This window comes from Bombina bombina, chromosome 1, assembly GCF_027579735.1.
Source record: "Bombina bombina isolate aBomBom1 chromosome 1, aBomBom1.pri, whole genome shotgun sequence".
In the NCBI taxonomy this organism is placed as follows: domain Eukaryota; kingdom Metazoa; phylum Chordata; class Amphibia; order Anura; family Bombinatoridae; genus Bombina; species Bombina bombina.
In genome coordinates this window covers 1,494,366,712-1,494,392,190 of record NC_069499.1, presented here as the reverse complement: position 1 = coordinate 1,494,392,190, position 25,479 = coordinate 1,494,366,712, and the positions used below count along the sequence as shown (strand labels likewise).

The following is a 25,479-nucleotide window of genomic DNA, read 5'->3' as shown; positions in this document are numbered from 1 at the left end:
CGTGATATTACCCCTGATGAACAAAGGGTACCACTTGTATCTAGACAATTTTTATACAGGTGTCCCTTCATTCAAGCTACTGTATTGTTTTGATACAGTAGCTTGCGGTACAATCAGAAAGAACCGCCCAGGTTTCCCAGGACAACTTTTATGCACCCGGCTATAAAGTAGGGAAAACCTCAGCTCTGCACCAAGAGGAGCTGTTGGCAGTTAAGTACAGAGGCAAGAAGGATGTGTATCTTCTTACCACCATCTACACTGAGAGAACTGTGGAGGTCTCTGTATGTGGCAGTGCTGAGAACACAAGGAAGCCATTGCAGAATGCAGCAACCCACAACGCTTTTTTGTTGTTTAAAAAAGCAAACCTCGGAATGAAACTGACTTTTTTACAGTTTCAGCTCCAGATCATTTTAGGGATTTTGTACCATGATGCACCTGCTCCCCGGGCAGTGGTGGGAGAGAGCAGAGTTGGGGCTACCCACTTTATTTTTAAAATCCCCCCTACTGCGGCAAAGCAGAATCCTCAAAAAAGATGCAGAGTCTGTACCAAGACGGGACAGAGAACGGACACCACCTTTTACTGTCCTGATTGCCCTGGACAGCCTGGAGTCTGCATTGGGGACTGCTTCAGGCGGTATCACACACTGGTCCATTTTTTTGTTTTTTACATTTGCCGTTCATTTTTTTTTTGTTACGTTTACTGTTACTGAGTTAGTTGTTTGTTTATTTTTACTTTTACTGTGCCAGACTTTTACATTTCACTACTCTATTTTTAAAAGTTCTAAAATTGGTGCATGGGTGTACTGAGAAGGCCTTGCAGAAAACACCCTGAAGTGTTTTCTTGCAATAACAGGCACTCCTAAATCATAGTCAAAAAGCAATGTGTGTGTAAAAATTAAAATTAAAAGATAACCTCAATACACTTTCTCCAAAAATTTTGGCTAAAATGGTTGCAACAAAGGCATCAAATCACTCCATACCTCGGGGTGTCAACATTTCAAATATATAAACTTTCATGGCAATAAATAAAACTGGGGTATGTGATAGGCCCCAAACTAAAGATAGGCCTATCAGAAGAAATACTCTCAATTTCAACTCAAATTGCTAAAACAGTTGCATCAAAGGCATCAAAACACTCCATATCCAATACCTTGGAGTGTCAACTTTTCAAATATATGCATGTTCATGGAAAGCAAATAAATTGGTGTATGTAAAAAGGCCCCAAAAAAGAAGATAGGCAAAGAAGATATGTCAAATTTGAAAACAATTACAAACACATGTCAGAAGTTTGGCATTGCACCCCCCAAACAACTCAACAAACCTATGCATAGATTGTATCACTGTACTCAGGAGATCTTGCTGAACACATATTGGGGAGTTCTTTGGCAGTAACACATAACAGGAGCTGTGAATCTATGCCTAAAGTACAACGTGTGTGAAAAATTACACAAAAACATTACTACCCAAAAGTTCGACAAAGACTGGTATTTGAATTGGTGCATGGAAAGTGTTAAAATACCAACATTTCAAATACCCTAGGGTGTCTACTTTTCAAATATATATGGTTTGATGGGGGTAAATTACATTGGCCGGCTTCAAAATTTTCCCAAATAGGACATGGGTGCATGATGACCAGATGTGAAAATTCCAAGTTGGAAAACTGGAATGCGCCCCCTAAAAATAAGGCCTTTTAGCCCCCAGAGAACCCGACACAACTATACATGGGTGGTATCACTGTACTCAGGAGATGTTGCTGAACACATATTGGGGTGTTTTTTGGCAGTGACCCTTAAAGTTCTCAGTACATGTATTCTTAAATTGATATGTGTGTCAAAAAAACACCACATTTTTTTCACATTTTGGCATAGATTGGTGATAAAATGGTTGCGTGAAAAGAATTTAATACCTTAGGTTGTCTTTTTAAAAAAAATATATACATGTGAAGGGTTATTTAGGGATTCCTGACAGATATCAGTGTTACAATGTAACTTTTGCTAATTTTGAAAAAAAAAATGGTTTGGAAATATCAAAGTGCTACTTGTACTTATTGCCCTTTAACTTGCAAAAAAAGCAAAGAACATGTAAACATTGGGTATTTCTAAAATCAGGACAAAAATTAGAAACTATTTAGCATGGGTGTTTTTTGGTGGTTGTAGATGCGTAACAGATTTTGGGGGTCAAAGTTAGAAAAAACTAAATTTATGCTAACCTGATAAATTTCTTTCTTTCTGCACATGGAGAGTCCACAACGTCATTCCAATTACTAGTGGGATATTCAACTCCTGGCCAGCAGGAGGAGGCAAAGAGCATCCCAACAAAGCTGTTAAGTGTAACTTCCCTTACCCATAATCCCCAGTAATTCAGCTGAAGGAAAATTAAAAAAGAAGAGACACAAGGGTGAAAAGGTGTCTGAGGTTTACTCAAAAAAACTGCCAAATAATAATTAAAGGGGGCAGGGTCCTGGAATTTCCATGTCCAGAAAGAAAGAAATTTATCAGGTAAGCATAAATTTTGTTTTCTTCCCTAAGACATGGAGAGTCCACAATATCATTCCAATTACAACCAATACCCAAGCTAGAGGACACAGAATGAACAGTGTTATGGTTGCCTCCAGGCTGGCTGGAAGTTGGACCGTAGAAAAGGATGCTCCTAGCACTCACCAAAGGAGCAGCAGCACCGTAGACTCTATAACTGCTGCGTAGCCACCATAAGTAATGCAGACTCTATGAACCACCGCTGCTGGGCTGGTATCTCGCCGTCTGCTCTGCGCCCTGGACCTATGACCAGGCTCCAGTAGGTGAACCTCTTCCTTCTGTAGCAATCCCTGTAGCTAAGGGAGTATGAAGAGCATAGCAATCCCTGTAGTGATTATAAGCTGTATCCTACAAACATGAGTCAAAGCTTCAAGTTAGAGGGTCAACATAGGTCTGAAGTGCTGGAGCACACAGCCTGCTTTTTATTGAGGTTACATGCAAACAGGACACTCTCAGGGGGAGGCATAAAATCCCCCATCACACATTTGATATTAGATAGAGAGACACTCCCTTTGACAGGCCACAACATTACTTCAGCAGATAACATTTTACACACAATAAAACAATGCAGTCCACCTTATCACTACTAGAAGTCTGATTAGACAATGGGAATGTTTTATCACTAAACTTAATTAGAGCTGATCCCAGCAAACTTGTATTCAGAATGCTTCTTGAAGCTGAACAAAGTTATCTCTGTAGTTCTGACTGAAGGGTCTGTCACATAGCACTTAATGGCACACAATGAAACTGAACCAAGTGGGAGAAAGCCAGGGACAAGTCATTTCACAGGTCTGGGGACATAGTCTTAAAGGGGCATTGTTCACCAAAGTCACAATATGTCCCCAGACGGTTCTTAAAGGGCCATACACACCCAATAAAAGTTAATATGTTTTCAGGGGCACAATCTTCCAGGGGCCATAGTCATGTGGAAGGAGGCTGGCAAATACGCTTCTCCAAAATCCAGGGAAGCAGGGCAATTTTCCATTTAAAGGGCCAGTTACAAATAGCAGTTTGTAACAAACAGGAAGGGAGAAAAAGGCAGGAGGACCTAAACAGAAAGCACCGCCGCTTGACGATCCTTTCTCCCAAAAGAAGCCTCGGCCGAGGCAAAAGTATCAAATTTGTAGAATTTGGAAAAAGTATGCAGAGAGGACCATGTTGCCGCCTTGCAAATCTGTTCCACAGAAGCTTTATTTTTTAAAGCCCAAGAAAGGACACAGCCCTAGTGGAATGAGCTGTAATTCTATCAGGTGGCTGCTGTCCAGCAGTCTCATAAGCCAAACAAATCAAACTTCTCAACCAGAGAGACAGAGTAGTAGAAGTGGCCTTCTGGCCCTTATGCTTTCCAGAGAAAACAACAAACAGGGCAGAGGATTGTCGAAAATCCTTAGTAGCTTGTAAGTAACATTTTAGAGTGCGCACAACATCCAAGTTATGCAAAAGACGTTCCTTATGAGACGAAGGATTAGGACAAAAAGAAGGAACAACAATTTACTGATTAATGTTTCGATCCAACACCACCTTAGGGAGAAAACCCAATTTAGTACAAAGGACCGCCCTATCTGCATGAAAAATAAGGTAGGGGATTAACACTGCAGAGCTGAAAGCTCAGAAACTCTGCGAGCGGAAGAAATATCAAGTAGAAACAAAACCTTCCAAGAAAACAATTTTATATCAACAACATGTATTGGCTCAAACGGAGCCTGCTGCAAAACTTTAAGAACTATATTAAGGCTCCACGGAGGAGCAACAGGTTTAAACACAGGCCTGATTCTAACCAGAGCCTGAACAAAGGCTTGAACATCTGGAAAGTCTGCCAGACGTTTGTGCAAAAGGATAGATAATGCAGAAGTCTGACCCTTCAAAGTACTAACCGACAAACCCTTCTCCAGGCCATCTTGAAGAAAAGACAAAATCTGGGGAATCTTGACTCGGCTCCAGGAGAAACCCTTAGATTCACACCAATAAAGATATTTACATCATATCTTATGGTAGATCTTGAAGCATAGTATCAATGACCAACTCAGAAAAACCACGCCTAAACAGAACCAGGCGTTTAATCTACAAGCAGTCAGCTTCAGAGAATCCAGGTTTGGATGGAGGAAAGGACCCTGAATTAGAAGGTCCTTCCTTAGAGGTAACCTCCAAGGAGGAAGAGATGACATCCTTACTAGATCCGTGAACCAAATACTGAGAGGCCATGCAGGAGCAATTAGGATTACCGATGCTTTCTCCTGTTTGATACAAGCAATGACTCGTGGAAAGAGAGCAAATGGAGGAAATAGATATGCCAGAGAGAACTTCCAAGAAATTGCTAGAGCATCTATTAGAACAGCCTGAGGATCTCTTGACCTTGAACTTTACTTTGAAAACTTGGTGTTTTGATGGGACGCCATCAAATCCAACTCTGGAACCCCCCATCTGAGGGTTATCTGAACACTTCCGGATGGAGAGCCCACTTCCCAGGATGAAAGTTCTGTCTGCTCAGAAAATCTGCCTCCCAATTGTCCACTCCTGGAATGTGGATGGCAGATAGGAGACCATTGTGAGCTTCCACCCACTGCAGAATGCGAGTCACCTTCTTCATGGCTAAGGAACTCCGAGTCCCTCCATGGTGGTTGATGTAAGCCACTGATGTGATGTTGTCCGACTGGAATCTGATAAGCCTGACTAAAGACAGTTGAGGCCACGCTGATAGGGCATTGAAGATAGCTCTCAACTCCAAGATGTTTATGGGAAGAGAAGACTCTTCCTGAGACCACAGGCCCTGAGCCATCAGAGAACCCAAACAGCTCCCCAGCCTAACAGGCTGGCATTCGTCATCACAATCACCCAGGAAGGTCTCAGGAAACAAGTGCCCCGAGACAGATGATCCTGAGAAATCCACCACAAGAGAGAGTCTCTTGTTAGGGGTCCAGATTTATCCTCTGCAACAAATCTGAATGGTCTTTGTTCCATTGACGGAGCATAAAAAGCTGCAGCGGTCGCAGATGGAACCGAGCAAAAGGAATGATGTCCATGGAGGCCACCATCAGACCAATCACATCCATGCATTGAGCCACTGATGGATAAAAGGCAGGAAGCAAGAAGTTTGGATTTTCTGACCTCTGTCAGTAAAATCTTCATGTACAGGGAATGTATTATTGTCCCTAGAAAACACACTCTTGTAGTTGGAACTAGAGAACTCTTTTCCATGGGAACATAGAAAAAAACAACAACATTTCTGTATGAGATTTTGCTAATTGAAAAGATGATGCCTGAACCAAAATGTCGTCTAGATAAGGTGCCACAGCAATTCCCTGTGATCTGACCACTGCCAATAGCGCCCCAAGAACCTTTGTGAATATTCTGGGAGACGTGGCCAGACCAAACGGAAGCGCAACAAAATGGAAATGAAGGTCCAGAAAGGCAAACCTCAGAAACTGATGATGATCCCTGTGAACGCGAACATGAAGGTACACGTCCTTCAGGTCTATGGTCATCATAAACCGACCTTCTTGTACCAATGGAAGAATAGAACGAATAGTTTCCATCTTGAAGGACATAACCCTGAGGAATTTGTTGAGACACTTTAGATCTAGGATGGGACGAAAAGTTCCCTCTTTTTTGGGAACCACAAATAGATTTGAATAGAATCCTAAACCTTGTTCCTTTAGAGGGACTGGTACAATACCTCACAGGGAAGATAGGTCCTTTACGCAATTACAAAGGCCTCCTTCTTTACCTGGTTTGAGGATAATCTTGACAGGAGGAATCTGCTCCTTGGTGGGCAAGACTTGAATCCTATTTTGTAACCCTGCGATACTATGTACACAGCCCATGGATCTGGGACATCTCGTATCCAAGCATGTCGAAAAAGAGAAATCCTGCCCCCCACCTGATCCAAATTCGGATCAGGGGCGGACCCTTTATGCTGATAGAGTCAGCGGAAGGCTTCTTGTTTTTTTTTTTTTTTAAATAATTTTTTTATTGAAGTTAAAGCATAAATCATCACAACAAGGACTCGCCCTGAGGCCAAAGTTACAACAAAGAGAGTAATACATTGTCTATACAAAGGCATTATTGAGAAAGCAATATGCACATACAGCAAGAGAAAATACATTTCAAATCTGGTTATGAAGATAGACAGCATCTTAGGCGAGATGAAATAGAACTTCATTTTATATTATATTGTCAGCGTATGAACTCCACACTCTAATAATATTTTACCTAAAACCAAAATATCAGCCTGTGGAGGGTTAACATAAGTATCAGCCACTCTTGGGCCGAGATATATAGGGGGGGGGGATATTCAGCGGATAAGCACCGCTATACGCATAGGGAAAGGGGTGGGGGGGACGGAGCCATATATAGATGTAAGTAGCATAAGGCACCTGGTGTGGACTCAGAAGTGTCCGATCGTAGAGACCGTGGGCCTGGTAGCTGGATTACTAAAAAGCCAAATGAGATATGTCTTGGAAAGTTAGTCTACTTAGGAGTAGATAGTGGGGTAAAGTAACATCCTTATACGAAATGGAGTAACTAAATTGGGGCCAGAGGCCACTCTGCTGATTTATTCAGGGAGACCCAGACATTACAAGCATAAACTATAAATAAATGCATACATGTCATGATAATAGCAATTCACATAGCTGTTCAGGACTGATCTAAAGAGTAACGAAGTAGACAATATATGAACTTATCCAAACATTGCGTATCACACTTGCCCACTAGCTGATGTGGGGCATGATAGAAAATATACATTTCCATATAACATTTGAGAAGATAGTAAACAGTTTTAACTTGCAAATACAAGAATAAACATTTCTCAATCTTGTGTCTAATCTTTCCCTATTACTGGGCCATGAGAGCAGAAAAATACTAAACCTTAACTATACCTAGGTGGGGTTTCAAAAATCTAGAAATGTTGCATATGCATGGTTATCCCTTCCAAGCTAGTAAGACCCAAAATAATAACCTTTCGACTCCATTTTCTGACTGTGCGTGAACTTAGACCCAGTGATCTATCTGGGTTTATGGCGGTGCCTATAAATGTACATTTACATTTTGGCTAAAATCAGATAATAGAAGTGGTCAAGTTTTAAGTACTGTTCTGTTAATGTATGAAACTATTAAAACACATGAGAGTTTGCAAAGCGGCAAGCTTACCCTCCATTTTACTCCTTAATGTAGTGACAGTATGTCATTGCAAGTTATATCACACCCCAAGGTGAGTTGGTCACTTATTAGATTAGTAGTCTAAAAAGGAGACCTTTAAGCAAGAAATGAAAGTTAGCTAACTCTAAAATAAAAGACATAACAAATATAAAATATAAGGTATTGGCAACATTAGCATAACTACTAGCTTGTACAAGGAAAATAGGAACTGGAGATAAAATGGCCACGACCTGCAGGGAAGAGACACTGAAGTCAGAAACCCTTCACACATACAAGCATTACCTCTGATTTGCACATTGTGAATTATAGATACACTAATACATTGTGTATAGAACATAAACAAAAATATTGGGTGTTGAGGCTCTAAAGATATGGATGAGAACCTCCCTTGGGGACTATGATTACATCTTTAGTTATGAGGGTAATGTGGGACCCAGCACATATATTATTGGAACTCGTATTTAACAGAAAATCAGGGAATATGGAATCAATATGGAGGAACAGGGAAGAGAAATATAACAGAAACACTATCCCTCAGTATTGTAATATTATAAGTGGTACATTTAGCGAAGGATAAGCCTTGCAGGTTCAATTAGCACAAGCCGATTTCAGCAAAAGTTCCGGGTGAACCTCTGAACAATAACACAGCTGATGCCTGCGTATTTCTTGTAGTCAAATTAAGTGCGATCAGCTTAAGGGGCCTGAGAGTTATATTAGGCAAGTCTTTATCAAATCTCCCATAAGGTGTAGTCGCATTAAGGGAGAGAAAAAAAAGAATAAAGAAAAAAAAAAAGAAAAAATGCAGTTCATACATACGATCTAAGAATATTCATTAGATCTCTATTCAATGTGTCTGTTGAGTGAACTCCGGTAGAGAGTGTGAGGGTGCCATTTTCTTTTGCACCTAGGGATTAGGTTATGCAGCTAGCCGATGCCACACGGTAGTAAAGCCAGGGCAGGTACTGTATCCACAATCCACAAACCGCCCACTCCGATGAAAGGCACCTGGGTTCTTATCAGAAAAATTAGAACCTTCTCTGTTAGGTGAGAAGTACCAGGATTCAGCATCTGTCCCTCCGGAGCAGGCTTGTAGTGTAGAGAACCGGGGGCCGCTTGTGTAGGCATGTGCTCCATCGCTTCTTCCACTGTGACTGCTGTTTCCCAGCTTAGAGGGATGGCCACATCCCCTGGGGCTCGGGCGCATTGAAAGCCCATGGAGTCGGCAGATAGCGAGGTCGTAGGTGGGTGCTTGCAATCTTTATCCTCTGGTAGCAGCGGTGCCGATCTCGGACGGGTCACTAAACTTCCACTTGCTAGGCTCTCTGTAGGAGCGCGGTTCTCACTAGATAGCCGTATGCCAGCACTCCCGGTCTCCATTTTTTGCATATCAGAATTGACTGGTTGTAATAGCTGTTTGATTTCAGCTAGATTCTCATCCATCCGCCATGCCAGTCGTTTCAGCAGAGACTGTACAGTAGGGTTTAGATCTTCTGTGGGTACCAGGAACATTTTTGCAAAAGTAGTCAGCTTTATTCAAGTGAATAGTATAGGAGTAGTCCATAAAACAATCTATTTAAAAGCTTCTGGAGTTTGTAGTTGGGCTCTGAGCCCACGTGGCGAATATCGAGCATGTAAGTTGAGGAATAAATCTACTCCTTAGCTTCAAAATCCGGTTCTTTGCTCAACTTCCACATTAAGTGTGTTGGAACCTTCTTTAGGTACTTTGGTTGCAGTAAGTATTAGCAATTATCTCCTAAAAAATAGGATTTAGAGCCAGAGCTCTTACTATGTGCGTCTAGCTTGTTTGGCAGTTGGCTTCGCCCCCCAGGCTTCTTGTTTTGTTTTTCCTTATTCCAAGGCTTGCTAGATTTCCAAGTGGACCTTGATTGGTCTGGTTTAGAAGAGGAAGAGGAGGACTTCTGTCCCTTAAAGTTGCGAAAGGAACGAAAATTAGAAGACTGTCGACCCCTAGGTCTATTCTTCTTGTCCTGGGGTAGGAAAGATCCCTTTCCACCCGTAATCTCAGCAATGATTTCTAAAGCCAGGTCCAAACAGAGTTTTACCCTTATAAGGTAAAGCCAAAAGCTTGGCCTTTGAAGAAACATCCACGGATCAAGATTTTAACCAAATAGCTCTGCGGGCTAGTACAGTGAAGCCAGACATCTTAGTTCCCAGTCTAATTATCTGCATGTTGGCATCACAGATAAAGGTACTGGCCAGTTTGAGAGCTTTTAACCTATCTTGCATCTCCTCTACAGTAGTTTCCTCTGAAACAAGGTCAGACAAGGCATCACACCAATAAGATGCTGCTTCCGCAACCGTGCAATACTCCCTGCAGGTTGCCACTGTAATCCTTGATGGATATAGATCTTCTTTAAGTAAGCCTCTAGCTTCCTATCCTTAAAAGAACAACTATCCTCTATAGGAATAGTAGTTCTCTTATCAAGAGTAGAAATAGCTCCTTCTACTTTAGGCACAGTGCGCCATGAGTCACGAATAGAGTCAGCAACAGGAAACATCTTTTTAAAAACAGGGGAAGGGAAAAAAGGAATCTCTGGTTTATCCCATTCCTGAGATATAATTTCAGACATCGTCCTTGAAACAAGAAAAACCTCCTCCGAAGATGGAGAATCATAAACTCTATCCAGCTTAGAAGACTTTGTGGGGTTGACAGCAATCGAAGGTTTAGAGTCGTCCAAAGTAGCTAGGACCTTCTTTAGAAGTAACCAGAGGTGTTTAAGCTTAAATCTAAAATTAACCTTTCAGATCCTAAAGATTTTTCTGCTAAAGTGTCAGAGTCTGAGATTTCACCTTCAGAAGCTACTGAAGTATTTTCCTTATCAGACAAAATGGAAAGGGCAGACATAGAGGGCTCAGAAGCCTTACTAGTAGGCAAATGTTTAGATTTCCTCTTACGCTTACCCGAAGAAGGGAACACTGACAAAGCCGCTGATACTGCAGATGTAATCTGAGCGGCAAAATCCACAGGTAAATACACACCCCCGGGAGGTTGAGAGGGCACAGAAGGCACAGTATGAGACACAACTAAGGCTTGGGACATTTGAGGAAAAAGCTGAGGCATGTCACGCACAGCATTATCCTGAGAGACACTTGGCTCAGAAGGAAGGAATTTTTTTCTTTAAATTTTTAAGTTTTTGCTAAACATGAGGAACAAAACTGCATAGGTAGGCAATCTGGCTCTCTAAACAAAGCAAACATCTATCCATAAAGATAGACTGATCCTGTTCTGAATACATAGCTTAGTATAACAGGCCCACTAGCAATGTCCAATCAATACATTTTAATATCAAAAACAAAATTTATTCTTAAAGTTAAATATTAAACATCAAACAATTCTTTTTTAGGTTCAAATATATTTATAATTTTGAAAACTGCCTCAGTTGCCTGAGGCTCCTATAGGCCAGAAAAAATTGTCCTACTAGTAAGAGGAACTCTATTCGGAAAAGATGGAGGTCGTAAACTGAGAGCTAGTTAGAACGCCTTAAGCTCACTATCAAAAGTCCCCTAGCGTACTAAAAGGTAACATATGAATTATGGGTGAGAGAGTGAGCGCTAAAAGCTAAAAAGGCTAAAATAACTAAAAGCAGTACAATTTAATAGGACAATTCCAATATGCAAAATTCATAAAATACAGTTTCACAAATAGCAATGGCTAAAAACTACATGGATCCATGTTAAGTCTATAAAAATAAAATTATAGTACACGTGCTATACCAAGGTGATGATGTACAAAATTGTATGCACAGCATAGGTAAAACAATACAAAGGTAACATGCAAATTGTGGGTTAATAACCAATCCTGTGATATATGTGGCAATCAAAAAATGACTGGATGTGAGTAAAAAATAATGACACAATAGAAAAAAATGTCCAATATAAACAAAAAAGTGTCCAATATAAACAAATAAATGAAGTCCAAAGTGTCCAGTGATAAATATCCAAAACGCTGCTATATAATAATCAGTCCACCTTCAATGTGTCGTGGAGGAGTGGTAGATGTATAAGGTAAAAATGTATAAGGTAAAAATGGTTATAATAGTTGGACTTTTGCACTTTTTGTATTTTTTACGGTTTATATATATTTGTTACGGTGTATTTTTTTTTTTTTTTTAATATTTTTATTGAGGGAAAAATGTCGGCAAACAAGCCAAACAATTGAGCATTGTACAGTCACCTACAAAGAGTAACAATCATAAGGTATCATATACAGTATACATTATAGGCTGCATAAACCAAGGTTAATAAGTCTGCCTAAAATAGGAGAGATCACTTATGGATCCCTTAACATTCACCTCAGATTTTACATTTTTCATGATGTTATAGCTGGTAACTAATAATAGGATGAACTTTAAATTGTTAGGTTTAAGACTTTTAACTCAATTTGTAAGTGAGGCTGAACATGTTACATAAGAGAGAGTTGTTAGATTTAAGACTTTTAACTCAATTTGTCAGTGGAGCTGATCATTTTAATCATGCTAAAAAAAAAAGAGATAAAGTCAATACTGTGGTAAAATGAAAAGCTGCAAGTAAAAAAGTAGTGAAGGTTGTGGTATTAGTTAGAGAGACCGCGGAGATAGTCCTCCTGAATTAGGAGGCATATTATGGTGGGGGGGGTGGTCATTGGAGTGTAGTGGGTAGTTGAAGTGCTAGTTACATATTAGGTTAATGGAATATCCAGTACATGGGAGCCACAAATTCTATAAACGCAGAGCTGGCGTAATTTATAGAGCTTATTCGGAGAACGGAGCATAGGGAGGGTATGAAATATAGTAGTAATGCAGGACCTGCCTGCACTAAAGACGCTATGGTGGACCTCAAACTGAAGTTATGTGTCCCAATATAGAAATGGTAGGCAATATGAACTTAAACCTGGCATTATTAAAATGTATGTTGGTAACCCAAAGTAATACAGATATAGCTCTGCACATAATGAAACCAAAAAAAAAACAGGTTGCGGTATATGAACGACTAGTCGCGTAGTTAGCCTTCCTTAGTAGAAGGATTATTATGGAAGGGGGGGAGGAGGGGGAGGGGGGACTCTAAGTATGAGGGGTTAATTATGTCAGGTATGATCCCTACATCGGCATCTGAGTATTCGGCAATTGCTATTGAGAGCGCTAGCTAACAAACTGCCCTACTGTGTATGCATGTATCTTACGTCAGGTTCCTAAATGTAGATTAGGACTAGTACCTTGTTAGTGTGTAGAGGAAGAGAGCCTCGCTGCCTCGGCCCGCCGGCAGTTTGGCTTCTTTTTGTGAAAAGAGAATTATTGGCACTTGCCTAGGGGTATGTTAAGAGAGTAAAATGCAAGAGTGTGGTTTTGTGTCAGGCTTGCAACAGAAATAAGTATAAACATAAGAGACTTTTAGGATGTAGAGTAAATGGACCCTCTATGGCAGCTACTTTAGAGCAGCCTCCATTAAGCTATTTTGAAATATCTACAGGGCTAAACCAAGGAACAGTACTCAGTATAGTAGGAGAATTAATATCTAGGAGAACTTGATTACAAGCTAGTATATGCGAAATACGAGTATATATGATTCTCAGTACAATATACATAGTAGTAAATAAATATTATACAAGGTGAATGTATAGTAGGACATCAGCATTGCATGCTAGTTTAAAGAAACAACTTTAACTGCTGTGACTTTCGCTCAAAGCACTCATGTGCACATCATACATTCTTGCAAACATATTTACAGGGTATGCCTAAAGTGGCCATACAGAGTAATGAGGTTGTAGGGAGGTAATATTGCATAACAATACAGAGTTAAAAAATTGGCCATCTATGATATTGCCTGCTGAGGATATTGCATAAACATATGGTTATGTGTCAAGGTCACAGCAATTGCCTAATACCCTACACTATAAAAATACTGAACCCTTCTCCTCTACAAAACACAGTGTTGAGATGGCTTTTGGGGTATAAAGAGTAAGCAAAAAGGGGGGGCACCCAACATAACTCAAAAAAGCAATGGCAGTTTACAGCTAGTTCTACCTAGTGCAAACGTAAATAACAGGTCAATAACAGGTCACATCAGACAAAGTAAACTTGCATATATGAAATGTTAAGATGAGGTAATTATCCATATCTAGCGCACTGTCCACCATTTCCTTCAGGGGGCAGAATCGTCTGTCAGCATGATTAGCCCACTTCATGGTAAGTCAGGCTCAGTCCAAATACTGTAACTTTTCCGGTGCGAGGAAGTGGTCCCCAAGATTGTAAAGGTCCGTGTTTGGGCCATGGTGTCCCTTTAGAGTCCGCAATTACTGTTGAATTGAAGGATGGCACATATGCTACCAGTGCAGGGATCTTCATCAGGTGAGATTTATGTGAGAAAGCAGGCTGGATGACTGCGAACCTGCCAGATGGTGAAGCGCCCATAACTATCACCTTCTCCTGACCGGAGCCCAGGGATTCAAATAGTGGGCTGCCTGCAGTCTTTTCATGACCGCTCTGAGGTGTGTGTGTAGCTGTGACGATGACACTCACGTGCTGCTGGTAATGTGAGGTTTCTGTAACCTGCCTTGGTCTCTGTGTCAGGGCTGAAACAAATGCAATAAGGTCCATCTCCAGGCTCCGAAAGCGCTCATCTATGAGTCGTCGCGCAGACTGCTCCCAGACCTCCATATTAGTGCTGCGTCACAGACAGCTTACTTTCTACGGCCCTTAGGGTGTCACAGTATGAATGGCTAATTAGGTACGGGTACCCAGGACCTGGTAGTTTGTAGTCCCCTGATTTCTCTATTCACATTAGACTCTGGAGGGAATGAGCCCATCAGCCAAAACGGCGATGCACACCATGGGGTGGGGTTGAAGGGCTCAAAGTTGGTATAAAGCCTCTGCGTAGAGCTCCTGCTCGACTTGTGCTCCTACGTGGGTGCCAAAGGACTCTTGGGTGGCAAACTGGGGAAAGTGAAGGTTTATATCAGTACGGTATTTTCCATATTATGGCCCAGAAGCCAGGAGCTCTGCTCAAACACGTCCAGCTCCATCGGCAGTTGGCTCCGCCCCCTTTACGGTGTATTTTTTACCTTATACATCTACCACTCCTCCACGACACATTGAAGGTGGACTGATTATTATATAGCAGCATTTTGGATATTTATCACTGGACACTTTGGACTTCATTTATTTGTTTATATTGGACACTTTTTTGTTTATATTGGACATTTTTTCTATTGTGTCATTATTTTTTACTCACATCCAGTCATTTTTTGATTGCCACATATATCACAGGATTGGTTATTAACCCACAATTTGTATGTTACCTTTGTATTGTTTTACCTATGTTGTGCATACAATTTTGTACATCATCACCTTGGTATAGCACGTGTACTATATTTTTATTTTTATAGACTTAACATGGATCCATGTAGTTTTTAGCCATTGTTATTTGTGAAACTGTATTTTATGAATTTTGCATATTGGAATTGTTCTATTAAATTGTACTGCTTTTAGTTATTTTAGCGCTCACTCTCTCACCCATAATTAGTAAGAGGAACTCTCCTGTAGTGATTTTCTCCGGTGAGCTGATTAACAGAGCCATTACCGCTCCGCTCCGTAAAAGCAGAAGTGTGGTCGTCACGTGAGCGGGACATACAGAAACTACGTCAAAGAAATTTCCACATCTCTAAGAAAGAGCGTGAAAGAAACTTGCAGTTTAAAAAAAACAACTAAAATATAAAACAGTTAATACACTGTTTAAAACAAGTCCTATCAATGTAAAATTCATATACAAGCCTCTAAACCTAGAAGCATACATGTATAGTAGGTAACTAATAAAAGAAAGTCTTCTACTGTTAACCCATAGAATCCCCTGGCCAAGTGAACTCCCCATATTTGAGTCCCATACTTGCAAAATAAAAAACACTCAAGTGCCTTGTCCCCATATGAATCCTTAACTGATAAGAATTATTAAATCCCCCAAAAAGTATCAGATAATGAGGCTTAACCTCTTAAGTGCTGCTGTCCTTATGTACCTTGAAGGCAAAGGCACTTACCTTAGATCCAACTGCAGGACAGATGCTGCTCCTTAGGTGTGGCAGGTATTTCACTCCCTGTCATGGACCTGTAGGAAAAGAAAGAACAGAGTAACCAACTCTGGCTTTCTGTAAAGGGGTAGCAAAGTGTTAAAAGTAAAGCAAAGACTACCTTGCCGCCTTTTAACTGCTAAAAGCCACCACTACTCTTACTAAAGAGATTGACATGGACACAGCTAGACCCCAATCCTTGCTTGCAGGGAAAAGTACCCATAAAATCTTCAGACATTAACTTTGCACATCCTCCAATGACAGAGGCATGACTGGGGATTATGGGTAAGAGAAGTTACACTTAACAGCTTTGCTGGAGTCCTCTTTGCCTCCTCCTGCTGGCCAGGAGTTGAATATCCCACTAGTAATTGGAATGGACTCTCCATGTCTTAGGAAAGAAAGTATTTTTTTCTCCATTTTTTCATCATATTTTATCATTTGTTTTATAGTAAGTTATATGATATGATGAAAATAATGCTATCTTTAAAAAGTCCATTTATTGGTTACAAAAACGGTATAAAATATGTGTGGGAACAGTAAATGAGTAAGAGGAAAATTACAGCTAAACACAAACACCGCAGAAATTTAAAAACAGCCCTGGTCCTTAACGGTAAGGAAATTGAAAACAGTCTGGTCAATAAGGGGTTAAACAGTTATTAAAAAATACATATAAAAACATACATATTGTGCAAGCATGGAAAATATCAAAATCTATTATAAGTGATGAAATTTATAACAGAACTTATCTTATTTAAAATAGCTCAATTTAATCCAAGTCTTTTGTGACACTTTTTTGTTTCGCGAAACAGTTAACCAGAGCTCTGTGGATGCGCTAACCATGAATTGTGCTTAAGCGTTTGCATTTACTTTCAACTTGCAATACAAGTGCGATTTAACTTGCGTGCAAACAAAGGTGAAAACCCAATATTGCTCGTGCACAAGTGTTTGCGCTCCACTCATAATATGGCCATATGGCCTATAATGTATAAATATATATATATATATATGTGTATATATATATATATATATATATATATATATATGTTACAGTTAAAGTGCAGAAACAGTTAATGTGCACATTAGCTAGCTAATCTGCAGATTAACTAATTTGCTCAGTTAAAGTGCAGAATCTGCACTTTACCTCGGTAATGTGCACATTAACTGCTTCCGTGTAGTTAAAGTTGGAAACGCTTGTTTCTCTCATGTAAACTGTTTATTGAAAAAGAAGCTGAAGAATGTTCCGATTTCGGCCGAGGGCATATACGCTCCAGAGTGCTCTGTTCTAATCACCTAGGTAATGTGCACATTAACTGCTTCCGTGTAGTTAAAGTTGGAAAAGTTTGTTTCTCTCATGTAAACTGTTTATTGAAAAAGAAGCCAAAGAATATTCTGATTTCGGCCGAGGGCAGATACGCTCCAGAGTGCTCTGTTCTAATCAGAGCCTCGGGCGCCGCAACTGCCTCTGGGAACCTTACCATGGGTTCCAGCCCACACGTCTTGAAATTCTCTGTCTGGGAAATTATCTATCGAATCTATCTATTTATTATAGATTCGATAGATAGATAATTTCCCAGACAGAGAATTTCAAGATGTGCGGGCTGAGACCCATGGTAAGGTTCCCAGAGGCAGTTGATTAGAACAGAGCACTCTGGAGCGTATCTGCCCTCGGCCGAAATCGGAACATTCTTCGGCTTCTTTTTCAATAAACAGTTTACATGAGAGAAACAAACTTTTCTAAAAAGCTAAAGTGCTTGAAAGTGTATTATTTGTTTTTCAACTGTATTATCACAGATACATTACAGCTAGAATGGCAGATATTTCACATTCTCAGTATGATGTTCTTACATTTATTTGTGCTCATTGCATAATTCCACAATGGGTTGCAGGGAAGTCGATTCTGTAACAATTCAGAATGCAGAATGGGAAATATACAATGCTTAGAAGTGTAGAGGCCAAGATGCTAATAAATGCAAAAACAGAATGAGAGCAGTTGTTATACCCTTGGGAAAACTACTATAAATTTGTTAAGAAGTTGAAGTATGTCTGGGCAATGAATGATGCATAAAGTGCGCTGCACTGCCCTTTAAGATTTTGTTTTTACCTCCATTTTCAGAAGAAAGTGCCCCAGGCTCTCTAAAAAAAAGTGATATGAACTGATTATCATAGGAAAAACCATGGGACTCCCTTTAGTTTATATATATGTTACCGCTAAAGTGCATTTTTTGCACTTTAAATAGTGCCTAGTAGGTAATGTGCAGATTATCTAGGTAATTTGAGAAATGAAACAATTTTTCTGCACTTTAACTGATCACCCTAGTTAATCTGCAGATTAGCTAGGTAATGTGCACATTAACTGATTTCTGCACTTTAACTGTAACATATATATATATATATATATATATATATACACACAGTATATATATTTAAAATTAACAAAAACATTTTCTTCTATGTATTCTTAAAGCACTTTCAGTTTGAGCTTAGTTGTTTTAGTGCACCTTCGAAAGACAAAAGAGTCTTTATAGCGTTCCCCATAGAAGTCTATAGCAAAATGGATGCTAGTCTTTTGCTCTCGTGCTGGCATTTTACTTTCAAAGTGAGCGCAGTACTAGTAGAAGCACTATAGATTTAACTTGAGTGGTGTTAGTTCTTAAAATATTTTTGTGCTCCACTTGTAATCTAGTCCTTTGTGTTTTAGGTCTTTAAGTAATCTAAGGTATCTTTCTGCTTTCGAATTTCTGTATTTGTGGAGAAAAACTGAAAACTTGTTATACAGGAAATGGCTAACCTGGGCACATTATACTTTTACTGTTTGACAAGGATTTAAAAAAAATTTTTTTATTATGTTATGTTGCAGATCATATTTTGTTCCGGGGATTTTTTGCCTTTATTAAGCTTGTTACACTTTACCTAAATATGCTTCATTAATACTGATCCAAGAAAACAAGAAATGTGCTACTTTAAAATAATATAGGTGTAAACAAATTGTACTAAGTGACAGATTTTTTTATGTAACTAATGTGTGTGTATGATCTGTTCTCACCAATAGTCTCAGTATGCACCAAAAACGACCATGGAGTGTAGTTTCTTTTTTTTCTTTTTTGTATTTAATGAATGTGACACAATTTTTATGTGACTTTTATTTCCTTTCAACACTGGTATTTTTTATTTTTGCCTAATTTTAAAAATACATGAAGAGGAAAATAAATGTATTTTTAATAAAGTATTTTTGTAAAACGGCAAAGTTCTCTAATTTACATTTGTTTTTAAACAGCTGTTTCTCATTTACTTTAAACATTGCATTTGGGGCTTTAGAAAAATACCAGTTTTTCTATATACAGTAATGTGGAATACGTACAAACATAACTAAAAAATAATGTTATCTCAGTTTAATGGATTTTCTTGCTTTTTTATTCTTTATTACTATCACTACAAATGTTTTTTAATGGAACGAACCACACTTATTTTGATTATTTGGCAATGTAATACCTTCTCAATAAAACAAAATTATTTTAAGATATTGCAGTTTGTTATCAAATTCTCCCAAGACTAACTGTTTTACACAGTGTAACTAGAGGAATTTAAATTATTTACAATAAATGTTAAAGTATACAAGTCACTCTCTACTAAAATACAGCAACGCTTACCCTTGTGTCTTTTCTTTTTTCCAGAAAGCTTTCAAAAATCAAATCATCTATTACAGGATCCATGAGTTCACTAGCTCGCTGAGTCTGCTGCGATGCTGATATTCTTATGTAAAATACTGGTTACTTCCTTGTTCTAATGCTCTGTTCCCTGACCCATACAACCAGGGAAGAGCATGGTTTGTTTGTCTTTCCACAATGGTATCACTAGCTGTCTCTTTTATGATTTATTCTTCTAAACTGAAATTTAAATTACTAAATGGGGAAAAGCCTCCACAAACCTGAAAAAATAGTTTGTTTGATTAGCACAAGAAATAAATAAATAATACATTTTTTAAATATTTTATTTTAGATGGGACAAAAAAAACTAGATTTATGCTTAAAGGGAAACTGAACCCAAATTTTTGCTTTCATGATTCAGATAGAGCATGCAATTTTAAGCAACTTTCTAATTTACTCCTATTATCAATTTTTCTTCGTTCTCTTGCTATCTTTATTTGAAAAAGAAGTCATCTAAGCTATTTGTTTGGTTCAGTACCATGGAAAGCACTTGTTCATTGGTGGATAAATGTATCCACCAATCAGCAAGAACAACCAAGGTTGTTCACCAAAAATGGGCCGGCATCTAAACATACATTTTTGCATTTCAAATAAAGATACCAAGAGAATGAAGAAAATTTGATAATAGGAGTAAATTAGAAAGTTGCTTAAAATTGCATGCTCTATCTGAATCATGAAAGAAAAAATTTGGGTTCAGTGTCCCTTTAACTGATAAATTATTTTCTTTCCTGGCAGGCAGAGTCCACAAATTCATTCATTACTGTTGGGAATACAACACCTGGCCACCAGGAGGAGGCAAAGACACCCTAGTCAAAGCATTAAAGGTACTTGAAACCCAAAAAATTTCTGTCATGATTCAGATAGAGAATACAATTTTAAACAACTTTCTAATTTACTTCTATTATCTAATCTGTTTTATTCTCTTGGTATCATTTGTTGAAGGAGCAGCAATGCACTACTAGTTTATAACTGAACACATGGGTGAGCCAATAACATCATTCTTCCTGCCTGAAGTCCGACGCCACCCACACTCTGTCACTCAGTCAGCAGCCCAGCAGGCACGCCTCCCCGGCAGCGCTGAGGCTGTGTGATCTAGCTCCATAATGGAGGCGGTTTTGAGAACCGCCTCTATTGGAGCTTGTATGGGGCCCGGCGAGACACCACTGGGTGGCGCTAGCTCTTAGTGAGCAGTGAGCACTATATTCAGGTCCATGTTGCACAATAATGGAGGGCAGCGGACCGGCTCATATCCTCCTTATTGCGCAACATGCGCTGAATATCATTGGCAGCAGTAGTAGGAAATAATGTTCATGATGATCTGGGTAATCGCAGGCGGGGGGTGGGGGGTACCCTTGGGGGGGGCGTGGCCAAAAACAAAAAATACTTTTTTTTTTTTTTTAAATAAATTTTATTTTAAGAGAAAAAATGTGGGGGCGCCCTAAAAGGGGATAAATCTAATATCTTACAAGGGTGATGCTAAATAGCAAAGGGTTAGATATAATATGTCAAATCCATACACCTCATGAGAGAAAGATTATGTTGATAGATTGATTATAAGACTAACAGTCTAAATAATTACAGCATGTGGGATATAATAATTACCTCCTAAGAGAAAGACAATAAAATATATTATATATATATACACAATGGTGAATAGTGGCTCAATTTCAGATATATTCTGCTATAAATACCTCCTAAGAGAAAGACAAAAATAAGAAAATATATATACACAATGGTAAATAGGTAGCTCAATCTTAGATATACTTAATTCACAATAATGGGTGAATTGTAGGATCCAATGCACTTTGTAGCAAACATATGGAGGATAGCAAATACTAGAGGTGATATAGTCTCTAATAATGTTGGTGCAAAGTCACTGTTAGAAAGTAGGCAGCTATCTGTAGAGATCCAAGGCCGGGATCCAAAGCAGCAATCTACAAAGACAAGAAAAAACAGAAGCGCCACATGGCCCAATATTGTCTGATCCAGAAATAAAGTAGATATATGTGCACAGAGTGAACTCACATTTGTTTAAGCACCTCAATTAGTGCTATAGTAGCAGTCTGGGATTTCTTATAGTCACCCAGGGGACCAATCTTTGATATAGGTATGATGTCTAAATTAACGACATAAAAGAACACAGGTGCCTATATGGCCTAGTATTGTCTTGACAGAGGTGAGTTTAGAGTATTGATAGAAAGGTACTCAAATTTGTTGTAGCATCTCCCTTGATGCTATAGAGGCAGGATGGGATCAATATAGTCACCCACCAGACTTAAGCAAAGGCCTATATCTTAACACTGGTGGTTCCTGGATTTCCTCTGTGTCCAGCAGGCCTTTGCTTAAGTCTGGTGGGTGACTATATTGATCCCATCCTGCCTCTATAGCATCAAGGGAGATGCTACAACAAATGTGAGTACCTTTCTATCAATACTCTAAACTCACCTCTGTCAAGACAATACTAGGCCATATAGGCACCTGTGTTCTTTTATGTCGTTAATTTAGACATCATACCTATACCGAAGATTGGTCCCCTGGGTGACTATAAGAAATCCCAGACTGCTACTATAGCACTAATTGAGGTGCTTCAACAAATGTGAGTTCACTCTGTGCACATATATCTACTTTATTTCTGGACCAGACAATATTGGGCCATGTGGCGCTTCTGTTTTTTCTTGTCTTTGTTAAATATTATTTTAAATCTTCTTTTCTCTGATTGGACAGGGGAGGCGCTGCCTCCCCTGCCTCCTATTACTGCACGTCACTGATTTAATATATATATGCAGCCACCAATCAACAGCTAGAACCTAGTTTCTCTGCTGCTCATGAACCTGCCTAGATAAACCTTTCAGCAAATGATAACAAGAGAAGGAAGCAAATTAAATAATAGAAGTAAATTGGAAAGTTGTTTAAAATTGTATTCTCTATCTGAATCATGAAAGAAAATGTTTGGGTTTCATGTCCCTTTAAGTACCCTCCAACTTCCCTTACTCCCCCAGTCATTCAGCCAAGGAAAAAGGAAAAGTAGGAGAAACACTAGGGGTATAGAGGTTCCTGAAAAACAATGCCCAAAAAATAATAGGGTGGGTTTGTAAACTCTCCGTGCCAGGAAAGAAAATAATTTATCAGATAAGCATACATTTTGTTTTCTTTCCAATGGCAGGGAGAGTCCACTAATTCAATCATTACTGTTGGGAATCCAATACCCAAGCTAGAGAGGACACAGAATGAACAGGGAGGGAAAATAAGGCAGGTGAACCTAAACTGAAGGCACTACCGCTTGAAGCACTTTTCTCCCAAAAGAAGCCTCAGCTGAGGCTAAACCATCAAACCTAAAGTTTGAAAAGGTACAGATTTGTTCTATAGAAGCTTTGTTCTTAAAACTACCCATTAAAGGGACAGTCTAGTAAAAATTAAACTTTCATGATTTAGATAGGGCATGAATTTTTAACAACTTTCCAATTGACTTTTATCATTAAATTTGCTTTGTTACCTTGGTGGTATTTTTGAAAAGCTAAACCTAGCTAGGCTCAAACTGATTTCTAAACCACTGAAAACCGCCTCTTAGCTCAGAGCATTTTGAAAGTTTTTCACAGTTAGACAGTACTAGTTCATGTGTGTCATATAGATAGCATTGTGCTCACTCTCCTGTGCAGTTATTTAGGAGTCTGCACTGATTGGCTAAACTGCATGTCTGTCAAAAGCACTGAGATAAGGGGGCAGTCTGCATAGGCTTAGATACAAGGTAATCACAGAGGTAAAACATATATTAATCTAACAGTGTTGGTTATGCAAAACTAGCTAATGGGTAATAAAGGGATTATCTATCTTTTTAAACAATAACAATTATGTTGTAGACTGGCCCTTTAAATGACTTAAAAACAATCTTCTTCAGAGCACTTTCTTCGCCATCCTCCTAGTTTACTAGGCAAAGAATGACTGGGGGAGTAAGGGAAGTGGGAGGGATATTTAATGCTTTGGCTGGGGTATCTTTGACTCCTCCTGGTGGCCAGATGTTGTATTTCCAACAGTAATGAATTCATTTGTGGACTCTCCCTTCCATTGGAAAGAAAAAACAAAAGATTGAGTAAAATTTCATAATGCACTAATGCCATATTTTTAAAATGTCTGATACAGCGGCAGGGTGAATTTGATTTAAATCAAACTGATTTAAATCACAATTTAAATCACCAGCCAGTATGACCAATCTAAATCAATTGAAATTGTGGCTTTCATTTTTAGAATAATAACTTTGTAGATTATTTTTCCAGTTATATCAGACCATTACTGATTTGGTTATTTATCATTAGATATGCATAGATAGATCATTGAAATAAATGAAATTCTTGGGAGGTGAACTAAATCCAGTTTTATAGGTTAATCATTCATATTTTATCAACTTTTCAGCTCTATTTAATTTATTGAAAGGAGAAAAATAATTATTACCTTAATAATAACAATTTAAATAGTTTAATTTAACTAAAGAAAAATAACCATTACCTTAATAATAACAAATGAACTTGTTTTATTTAACTAAAACAATAACATTATATTTATTTGTTATGCTTGCCCCTCCCTCCTCACACTTAGGTCCTTGTGCAGATCTATTCCACTATAAACAGTCTTCTATTCAGTAAGCTTCTTTTTAGGGGAGCAATGACATTAAAGGGACAGTAAAGTCAAAATTAAACTTTCTTGATTCAGAAAGAACATGCAATTATTAACAATTTTCCAATTTACGCCTATGATATAAATTGCTTCGTTCTCTTGGTATCCACTGTTAAAAGGCATACATATGTAGGCTGAAAGGCAATGCACTACTGTGAGCTAGCTGCTTGTTACTGTCCCAATGTGTTTAGCTAGTCCCGGGTAGAGCATTGTACTCCTTCAACAAATGATAACAGGAGAATAAAGCAAATATGATAATAGAAGTAAATCTGAAAATTGCATGCTCTATCTGAAACCCAAAAGTTTTCTTTCATGATCATGTCCCTTTAAGGTCTATTTCTCAACTCTGAATGTTTATTTTAGAACATTTTACTGTGAAGAAGGGGCGTGTTATTTCTGCAGACACAAATTCACAGTTTTGAGAACTACAAAACCAGTAATCTGTGATAATATCTTCAAGATAGAAAAATGAGCCAAAATAACTTGACAGAAACCTCTGGGAGAGCGTGACATGGTGAATGATGGATTAATGGAATTTATCAAAAAAATAAACATTACATCCATGAAAATACAACATCTTGCTACACAATTAAAAACTAGAAGCAAATTTTTGGTGGATTTAGAAAATCCGCCCAAAGAAAGAATACACTTATAGCACTCAAGAGCTATCAGATTATCTATAACATCACCTGGGTGATGAAATAATTATCAGTACTTTACAACAAGTCTTTGATAAGTAATTGTCAGAGGTGAGTAGAAAGAAATGATAAAATATAACTTTTATTTACTTCATTGTATTAAAAGGGGGGGGAAAAACCACACACAATTAAAAATACACGCAATCTAGACCCATGCGTTGTTACCCAGTATGTCTAATATAGTTAGATGAACTTGGAGCCGATATAAAAATCAAAACAGACACTAGTACAGGGAAAAGTAGATATCCAGTTGGATGGATTAATTAGATGTAAGATTATGGATATACGTACAAAATTTGTGAGTCTATTGATCAAAATTGATCTAAATTCGATATCTACACCATTAGAAGGTTTGGTTGATATCTAGTTGAATACGTATACTGTTAGTATTAATCAGGTACAACCTAACTGAGATCTGACCTATATTGGTTGATTGTGTCTGCTACTAACCAATACAGTCTATTTGTCAGTTGGTGATATTAAGGTGATGCAACTAATATTTACATAATAAATTTGTGTTCTATAATGTGAGTAACACTTTGATGTGATATATTGTTAAGTATAGTTACGCCTTTATGGTAGCTTACTGTATAGGTGGATTAATACTGAAATATATTGGACTTGTATTACAAGCTACAATAGTATCTATATATGTTACCTAT

General features: G+C 38.5%; 1 protein-coding gene across 6 annotated transcripts in view; it reads right to left on the bottom strand.

Moving 5' to 3' along the window:
- The window catches only part of LOC128653928 (uncharacterized), a 155,520-nt gene extending 135,864 nt beyond the window's left edge, over nt 1–19,656 (bottom strand). Inside the window, exon 1 of one of the 6 annotated variants that reach the window (XM_053707543.1) lies at nt 19,395–19,656. In XM_053707543.1, the coding sequence (XP_053563518.1) occupies nt 19,395–19,457 (63 nt within the window). In that variant the 5' untranslated portion in view covers nt 19,458–19,656. The remainder of the gene's footprint in view (nt 1–19,394) is intronic. The other 5 variants (XM_053707528.1, XM_053707536.1, XM_053707519.1 and 2 more) reach the window with 5 other exon arrangements.
- Between the last annotated feature and the right edge of the window lie 5,823 nt (nt 19,657–25,479).